The sequence below is a fragment of the Oncorhynchus gorbuscha genome, unplaced genomic scaffold, assembly GCF_021184085.1.
Source record: "Oncorhynchus gorbuscha isolate QuinsamMale2020 ecotype Even-year unplaced genomic scaffold, OgorEven_v1.0 Un_scaffold_7736, whole genome shotgun sequence".
Taxonomy (NCBI): Eukaryota; Metazoa; Chordata; class Actinopteri; order Salmoniformes; family Salmonidae; genus Oncorhynchus; species Oncorhynchus gorbuscha.
In genome coordinates, this window is record NW_025751065.1 from 1 (window position 1) to 10,066 (window position 10,066).

General features: G+C 42.8%; 1 protein-coding gene across 1 annotated transcript; it reads left to right on the forward strand.

Moving 5' to 3' along the window:
* Positions 1-5,601: 5,601 nt before the first annotated feature.
* On the forward strand, positions 5,602-9,499 carry LOC124029800 (calpain small subunit 1-like; the record flags this gene model as incomplete). The annotated part of the gene is made up of 5 exons (XM_046341381.1): positions 5,602-5,656; positions 6,048-6,116; positions 7,058-7,136; positions 8,686-8,802; positions 9,442-9,499. Coding segments are annotated over exons 2-5 (284 nt in total), but the record flags the coding sequence as incomplete, so codon positions are not given.
* Between the last annotated feature and the right edge of the window lie 567 nt (positions 9,500-10,066).

Here is a 10,066-nt window from a genome sequence, read left to right on the forward strand (position 1 = left end):
AGTCCTTAACCTCCTACACACCATGGTCCTGTCTAGAAATAACTCCTAGTCCTTAATACGGTCCTGTCTAGAAACAACTCCTAGTCCTTAACCTCCTAGACACTATGATCCTGTCTAGAAACAACTCCTAGTCCTTAAGAAACCACTCCTAGTCCTAATATGATCCTGTCTAGAAACAACTCCTAGTCCTTAATATGATCCTGTCTAGAAACAACTCCTAGTCCTTAAGAAACAACTCCTAGTCCTTAATATGATCATGTCTAGAAACAACTCCAAGTCCTTAAGAAACAACTCCTAGTCCTAATATGATCCTGTCTAGAAACAACTCCTAGTCCTTAAGAAACAACTCCTAGTCCTAATATGATCCTGTCTAGAAACAACTCCTAGTCCTTAATATGATCCTGTCTAGAAACAACTCCTAGTCCTTAATATGGTCCTGTCTAGAAACAACTCCTAGTCCTTAAGAAACAACTCCTAGTCCTAATACGATCCTGTCTAGAAACAACTCCTAGTCCTTAATATTATCCTGTCTAGAAACAACTCCTAGTCCTTAACCTCCTAGACACAATGATCCTGTCTAGAAACAACTCATAGTCCTTAATATTATCCTGTTTAGAAACAACTCCTAGTCCTTAAGAAACAACTCCTAGTCCTAATATGATCCTGTCTAGAAACAACTCATAGTCCTTAAGAAACAACTCCTAGTCCTAATATGATCCTGTCTAGAAACGACTCCTAGTCCTTAATATGATCCTGTCTAGAAACAACTCCTAGTCCTTAATATGATCCTGTCTAGAAACAACTCCTAGTCCTTAATATGATCCTGTCTAGAAACAACTCCTAGTCCTTAATATGGTCCTGTCTAGAAACAACTCCTAGTCCTTAACCTCCTACATGCCGTGGTCCTGTCTAGAAACAACTCCTAGTCCTTAAGAAACAACTCCTAGTCCTAATATGATCCTGTCTAGAAACAACTCATAGTCCTTAATATGACCCTGTCTAGAAACAACTCCTAGTCCTTAAGAAACAACTCACAGTCCTTAATATGATCCTGTCTAGAAACAACTCCTAGTCCTTAATATGGTCCTGTCTAGAAACAACTCCTAGTCCTAATATGATCCTGTCTAGAAACAACTCCTAGTCCTTAAGAAACAACTCCTAGTCCTAATATGATCCTGTCTAGAAACAACTCCTAGTCCTTAATATGGTCCTGTCTAGAAACAACTCCTAGTCCTTAACCTCCTACACACCGTGGTCCTGTCTATAAACAACTCCTAGTCCTTAACCTCCTAGACACTATGATCCTGTCTAGAAACAACTCATAGTCCTTAATATGATCCTGTCTAGAAACAACTCCTAGTCCTTAAGAAACAACTCCTAGTCCTTAAGAAACAACTCCTAGTCCTTAATATGACCCTGTCTAGAAACAACTCCTAGTCCTTAAGAAACAACTCATAGTCCTTAATATGATCCTGTCTAGAAACAACTCCTAGTCCTTAAGAAACAACTCCTAGTCCTAATATGATCCTGTCTAGAAAGAACTCCTAGTCCTTAAGAAACAACTCCTAGTCCTTAAGAAACAACTCCTAGTCCTAATATGATCCTGTCTAGAAACAACTCCTAGTCCTTAAGAAACAACTCCTAGTCCTTAATATGATCATGTCTAGAAACAACTCCTAGTCCTAATATGATCCTGTCTAGAAACAACTCCTGAAGTGGCTTTTCCGTGAAGTGCCTAGGGGAAGGGGCTATGGGGCTTTTCCGTGAAGTGCCTAGGGGAAGGGGCTATTGGGGCTTTTCCATGAAGTGCCTAGGGGAAGGGGCTATGGGGCTTTTCCTTGAAGTGCTTAGGGGAAGGGGCTATGGGGCTTTTCCATTAGTGGGAAGGGGCTATGGACTCCGCCTTGAAGTGCCTAGGGAAGAGGCTATGGGCTTTTCAGTGAAGTGCTGGGGAAGAGGCTTCATGGGGCTTTTCCTTGAAGTGCCTAGGAAGGGGCTATGGGGCTTTTTCCTGTGAAGTGCCTAGGGAAGGGCTATGGGCTTTTCCGTGAAGTGCCTAGGGAAGGGGAGCTATAGGGCTTTTCCGGGTGCCTAGGGCAGGGGCTATAGGGCTTTTCCGTGAAGTGCCTAGGGGAAGGGGCTATGGGGCTTTTCCGTGAAGTGCCTAGGGAAGGGGCTATGGGGGTTTTTCTGTGAAGTGCCTAGGGAAGGGGCTATGGGGCTTTCCAGAAGTGTCTAGGGAAAGGGCTATGGGCTTTTCCATGAAGTGCATAGGGAAGGGGCCAGTGGTGCTTTTCCATTAGGAGTGCCTAGGGAAACGGGATAAGGGTTCTTTAATGAAATGCCTAAGTTGGAGGGCTAAGGGGAAGGGCCAACAGGTTGTTTCTGGACAGGGCCAATATGTACAGGATGCTGTCATCACACTATGAACAGCTTGCAATGGATTCTGATAGAACTGTTCATCTACAAGCTGGCCTCTTCACCTAGTGGATAAAGAGTGTAACTTCAAACGAACTATTTATCATCAGTTGACACCCCCCACCTAGGCAAGTCACTTAAGAACAAATTATTTTTTCCAATGACTGCCTAGGAACAATTGGGTTAACTGCCTGTTCAGGGCAGAATGACAGATTTGTATCTGCATTCCCAACTACTAGGCTACCTGCCGCCTCACACTCAACCACTGGGCTACCGCCGCCTCTACACTCTAACCACTAGGCTACTGCCGTCCTACACTCTAACCACTAGGCTACCTGCCGCCTCTGCACTCTAACCACTAGGCTACCTGCCGTCCCTGCACTCTAACCACTAGGCCACTGCCATCCTGCACTCTAACCACTAGGCTACCTGCCATCCCTACACTCTAACCGCTGGCTACCGCCCCTACACTCTAACCACTGGGCTACCTGCACGCCTCTGCACTCTAACCACTAGGCTAAATTCCCTGCCGCCTACACTCAACCACTGGGCTACCTGCCGTCCCTACACTCTAACCACTAGGCTACCACATCCCTACACTCTAACCACTAGCTACCTGCCGCCCTACACTCTAACCACTAGGCTACCTGCCGTCCCTACACTCTAACCACTAGGCTACCTGCCATCCCTACACTCTAACCACTAGGCTACCCTGCCGCCCCAGGGATAAAGAGATTAACTGAAACAAACTGTGTATCGACTAGCTGATACCTCCACCTAGTGGATAAAGAGTGTAATTGAAACTAACTGTGTATCGACTGCTGATACCTCCACCTAGTGGATAAAGAGTGTAACTGAATAAACCGTATCGACTAGCTGATACCTCCACCTAGTGGATAAAGAGTGTAACTGAAACAAACTGTGTATCGACTAGCTGATACCTCCACCTAGTGGATAAAGAGGTAACTGAAACAAACTGTGTATCGACTAGCTTGATACCTCCACCCAGTGGATAAAGAGTGTAACTGAAACAAACTGTGTATCGTTAGCTGATACCTCCACCTAGTGGATAAAGAGTGTAACTGAAACAAACTGTGTATCGACTAGCTGATACCTCCACCTAGTGGATAAAGAGTGTAACTGAACAAACTGTGTATCGACTAGCTGATACCTCCACCTAGTGGATAAAGAGTGTAACTGAAACAAACGTGTATCGACTAGCTGATACCTCCACCTAGTGGATAAAGAGTGTAACTGAAACAAACTGTGTATCGACTAGCTGATACCTCCACCTAGTGGATAAAGAGTGTAACTGAAACAAACTGTGTTATTCCAGTGAAATGGGCTCGGTGGCTGCTGAAGAGTGAAGGAGGTAAGCTGTTGACCTACTCCCTTAGTTGTTCCCTTATTAATTCCAGAGTCTATTGTTAATATATTCAGAGCGACTGTTTTTCTCGACTGTCTTTTATGAGAATATATCAAAATATGCTCATTGATCAACATCTATTCTCTCAGATTAAAGTGGCCGAGAAAGATGTGGATCCCAATTTCAAGCAAATGTTCAAGCAGATCGCCGGCAGTGTAAGTTCCTCTGGTTTTACACACAATAATGACTGAGTTGACTGCTTTACATACAATAATGACCAGAGTTGACTGCTTTACATACAATAATGACCAGAGTTGACTGTTTTACACACAATAATGACCAGAGTTGACTGCTTTACACACAATAATGACCTGAGTTGACTGCTTTACACACAATAATGACCTGAGTTGACTGTATTCTATACAATAATGACCAGAGTTGACTGCTTTACACACAATAATGACCTGAGTTGACTGCTTTACATACAATAATTGCCTGAGTTGACTGCTTTACATACAATAATGACCAGAGTTGACTGTTTACACACAATAATGGCCTGAGTTGACTGTTTACACACAATAATGACCTGAGGTGACTGTTTTACACACAATAATGACCAGAGTTGACTGCTTTACATACAATAATGGCCTGAGTTGACTGCTTTACATACAATAATGACCAGAGTTGACTGTTTTACATACAATAATGACCAGAGTTGACGCTTTACATACAATAATGACCTGAGTTGATGGCTTTACACACAATAATGACCTGTGTTGACAGCTTTACATACAATAATGACCTGAGTTGACTGTGTTCTATACAATAATGACCAGAGTTGACTGCTTTACACACAATAATGACCAGAGTTGACTGCTTTACATACAATAATGACCTGAGTTGACTGTGTTCTATACAATAATGACCAGAGTTGACTGCTTTACATACAATAATGACCTGAGTTGACTGTGTTCTATACAATAATGACCCTGAGTTGACTGCTTTACACACACAATAATGACCTGAGTTGACTGTGTTCTATACAATAATGACCAGAGTTGACTGCTTTACACACAATAATGACCAGAGTTGACTGCTTTACATACAATAATGACCTGAGTTGACTGTGTTCTATACAATAATGACCAGAGTTGACTGCTTTTACACAATAATGACCTGAGTTGACTGTGTTCTATACAATAATGACCAGAGTTGACTGCTTTACACACAATAATGACCTGAGTTGACTGTGTTCTATACAATAATGACCAGAGTTGACTGCTTTACATACAATAATGACCAGAGTTGACTGCTTTACACACAATAATGACCAGAGTTGACTGCTTTACATACAATAATGACCTGAGTTGACTGTTTTACACACAATAATGGCCTGAGTTGACTGTGTTCTATACAATAATGACCAGAGTTGACTGCTTTCTATACAATAATGGCCTGAGTTGACTGTGTTCTATACAATAATGACCAGAGTTGACTGTGTTCTATACAATAATGACCAGAGTTGACTGCTTTACACACAATAATGACCTGAGTTGACTGTTTTACACACAATAATGACCTGAGTTGACTGTTTTACACACAATAATGACCTGAGTTGACTGTGTTCTATTTCTCGAACAGGACGGCGAAGTGACTGTCTTCGAACTTGTTGAAATTCTGAACAAAGTTTTCAAGCTAAAAGTAAAGACATTTTCAATAAATTTCTAAATTATAATAATTATATATATTATTGAGCCTTAGAATGAATGTTATTTCAACTGAATGATTTTATCCCGATGGTTTCCAGGGGTCGACATCAAGACGGAAGGTTTTAGTCTTGAAACTGGACGACACATTGTCAGTCTTCTAGATGTATCCTTAACAGTTACAAAAACTATTTCCTTTTATGTCTCTATCTTGATTTGACACCTTCACAGATGTTTATACTGCTCCATGCAGTTTTATAACCTGGTCCCAGATCTGTTTGTGTTGTCTAGCCAACTCCTATTGCCAATGGTGTCAATAAGACTAGCCTGGTCCAAGATCTGTTTGTGCTGTCTAGCCAACTCCTATTGCCATTGGGTTCAATAAGACTAGCCTGGACCAGGCTACAAAGAGGGAGTAAATTGTTCAAATGATGCCTGATTTGAACCAATCAATATATACATGAGTCATGCCACACATAGTGAACACCCATTGACATGGACAATGTTTGAGAACTTCCTGTACCTTGTAGGTTACAAACCTTGACATCTGTCTCCAGAAAGATGGAAATGCCAAGTTGGGACTGGTTGAATTCCACATGCTTTGGATGAAGATCCAGAAATACTTGGTATGAGTGTTGAAGGTGTTGTTGTTGATGTACAGGTCTCACTGGATCATGTATGATTGAGTTTACTAAATCATACTGTGATGAGTCTACTGTTTACCCCTGGGTGAATCCTAACTTCCAGGGACATCTATTAAACTTCCAGTGACATCTATTAAACTACCAGTGACATCTATTAAACTTCCAGTGACATCTATTAAACTACCAGTGACAGTGACATCTATTAAACTTCCAGTGACATCTATTAAACTTCCAGTGACCTCTATTAAACTTCCAGTGACATCTATTAAACTACCAGTGACATCTATTAAACTTCCAGGGACATCTATTAAACTTCCAGGGACATCTATTAAACTTCCAGTGACATCTATTAAACTTCCAGTGACCTCTATTAAACTTCCAGTGACATCTATTAAACTACCAGTGACATCTATTAAACTTCCAGGGACATCTATTAAACTTCCAGTGACATCTATTAAACTTCCAGGGACATCTATTAAACTTCCAGGGACATCTATTAAACTTCCAGTGACATCTATTAAACTTCCAGTGACCTCTATTAAACTACAAGTGACATCTATTAAACTTCCAGTGACATCTATTAAACTTCCAGTGACATCTATTAAACTACCAGTGACATCTATTAAACTACCAGTGACATCTATTAAACTACCAGTGACATCTATTAAACTTCCAGTGACATCTATTAAACTTCCAGTGACATCTATTAAACTTCCAGTGACATCTATTAAACTTCCAGTGACATCTATTAAACTACCAGTGACATCTATTAAACTACCATTGACATCAGTGCATGACTAAGGGAAAATGTGACTAAATAGAAGTTCAGATGTAGGACCCCCCCCCCCCCTCAGTATGTATTAACTGTGTAATATATGTTTCTCTGTTCTGATTGGTCATCATGTTGTGGTTGGTATCTTCAGGAAATTTTCAAGAGTTACGACTCAGACCGCTCTGGAACTATGAGTTCACATGAGATGAGAGGTGCTCTGACAGAAGCAGGTAACACACACTTTTTTTTTTGGGGGGGGGGGGGGGGCCGCAGGGAACTGCAAGATCTGTGGGGGGCCGCAGGGGGTGGCAGGAGCAGTGCGTCCTACACCACTGCCCTCATGTGCAACTGATCATTATTTTCTTAAATCTATCCAGGTACCCCCTGTAGAAAGGACAGGTACCCCCTGTAGAAAGGACAGGTACCCCCTGTAGACAGACCAGTTACCCTCTGTAGATAGGTCAGGTACCCCTGTAGACGGGTCAGGAACCCCCTGTAGATAGGCCAGGTACCCCCAGTAGATAGACCAGGTACCCCCTGTAGATAGACCAGGTACCCCCTGTAGATAGACCAGGTACCCCCTGTAGATAGACCAGGTACCCCCTGTAGATAGACCAGGTACCCCTGTAGATAGGACAGGTACCCCTGTAGATAGACCAGGTACCCCTGTAGATAGACCAGGTACCCCTGTAGATAGACCAGGTACCCCTGTAGATAGGACAGGTACCCCTGTAGATAGACCAGGTACCCCCTGTAGATAGACCAGGTACCCCCTGTAGATAGGACAGGTACCCCCTGTAGATAGACCAGGTACCCCCTGTAGATAGACCAGGTACCCCCTGTAGATAGACCAGGTACCCCCTGTAGATAGACCAGGTACCCCCTGTAGATAGGCCAGGTACCCCTGTAGATAGGCCAGGTACCCCCTGTAGATAGACCAGGTACCCCCTGTAGATAGACCAGGTACCCCCTGTAGATAGACCAGGTACCCCCTGTAGATAGACCAGGTACCCCCTGTAGATAGACCAGGTACCCCCTGTAGATAGGACAGGTACCCCCTGTAGATAGACCAAGTACCCCCTGTAGATGGGTCAGGAACCCCTGTAGACGGGTAAGGTACCCCTGTAGATAGACCAGGTACCCCCTGTAGATAGACCAGGTACCCCTGTAGATAGGACAGGTACCCCCTGTAGATAGACCAGTTACCCCCTGTAGATAGACCAGGTACCCCCTGTAGATAGGCCAGGTACCCCCTGTAGACAGGTCAGGTATCCCCTGTAGATAGACCAGGTACCCCCTGTAGATAGACCAGGTACCCCCTGTAGATAGACCTAGATAGACCAGGTACCCCCTGTAGATAGACCAGGTACCCCCTGTAGACAGGTCAGGTATCCCCTGTAGACAGGTCAGGTATCCCCTGTAGATGGGTCAGGAACCCCTGTAGACGGGTAAGGTACCCCTGTAGATAGGCCAGGTACCCCCTGTAGACAGGTCAGGTACCCCCTGTAGATAGACCAGGTACCCCCTGTAGATAGACCAGGTACCCCCTGTAGACAGGTCAGGTATCCCCTGTAGATAGACCAGGTACCCCCTGTAGATAGACCAGGAACCCCCTGTAGATAGACCAGGTACCCCTGTAGATAGACCAGGAACCCCCTGTAGATAGATTGACAACCATTGCTCTGGATGGTTACTGGGATGGTTACTGTAAGTGGAATGTTATGTCCATATTAATATAATCTATTCATTGTATTTCTATGACCATGTCCTTTTCCTCAGGCTTCCACATCAACAGTGCAGTGCTGCAGGTCATCGTGAATCGTTATGCCAGCGCCCACTATGCCATCGACTTTCACTGTTTCGTGGACTGTCTCATCAGAGTTGAAATGCTCTTCAGTAAGTCAATTCAACAATAACACAACTCTTCCATCAACATTGGGATGCAAATAGAGAATATATGACTACAAATGTATTCTACCGGCGGGGGAAATTTCGGTTGCGGTTCTGTGAATACAAAACCCCCGCCATAATCAAGCAAAGATAAGGACATACAGTGTACAGATAATATGTTTGTCTGTTGCTTCCGGAACATCCTGCAAATGTTTGGTATCCTGGAACATCCTGCAAATGTTTGGCATCCTGGAACATGCTGAAAAAGTTTGGTATCCTGGAACACCCTGCAAAAGTTTGGCATCCTGCAAATGTTTGGCATCCTGGAACATCCTACAAATGTTTGGCATCCTGGAACATCCTGCAAATGTTTGGCATCCTGCAAATGTTTGGCATCCTGGAACATCCTGCAAATGTTTGGCATCCCTGGAACATCCTGCAAATGTTTGGCATCCTGGAACATCCTGCAAATGTTTGGCATCCTGGAACATCCTCCAAACCGTAGATGATATAGGTCCTTGAACAGTATGTCTCAGCAGCACAATAACTTGGATTTGACAGATTAGTTAACTGATTTGGTAATTGATCAATTCATTGAATATTGCATTGGATTAATAACCTCTTTCTGTTTTGAATCCCAACCAGAGATGTTTAAAACTCTGGATACCAACGCCTCTGGGAAGATTGAGTTGATGTGTCCCAAGTATGTACTTCTGTTTGTCTATTTCATTATATAGTACTGTGGTTTAACTCAATATGTTGGTCACCATTGTGCATGGAAGGAGGAATTGTCTCGCTAAACTCAACTGTTTACAGTAACAGATAGTATTTGGGTGCTGCCATATTGTTAAAAACTGCCATATTGTTAAAGGAACAAACTGCCATATTGTTAATGGAACAAACTGCCATATTGTTAAAGGAACAAACTGCCATATTGTTAAAGGAACAAACTGCCATATTATTAAAGGAACAAACTGCCATATTGTTAAAGGAACAAACTGCCATATTGTTAAAGGAACAAACTGCCATATTGTTAAAGGAACAAACTGCCATATTGTTAAAGGAACAAACTGCCATATTGTTAAAGGAACAAACTTCCATATTGTTAAAGGAACAAACTGCATATTAAGGAACAAACTGCCATATTGTTAAAGGAACAAACTACCATATTGTTAAAGGAACAAACTGCCATATTGTTAAAGGAACAAACTGCCATATTGTTAAAGGAACAAACTGCCATATTGTTAATGGAACAAACTGCCATATTGTT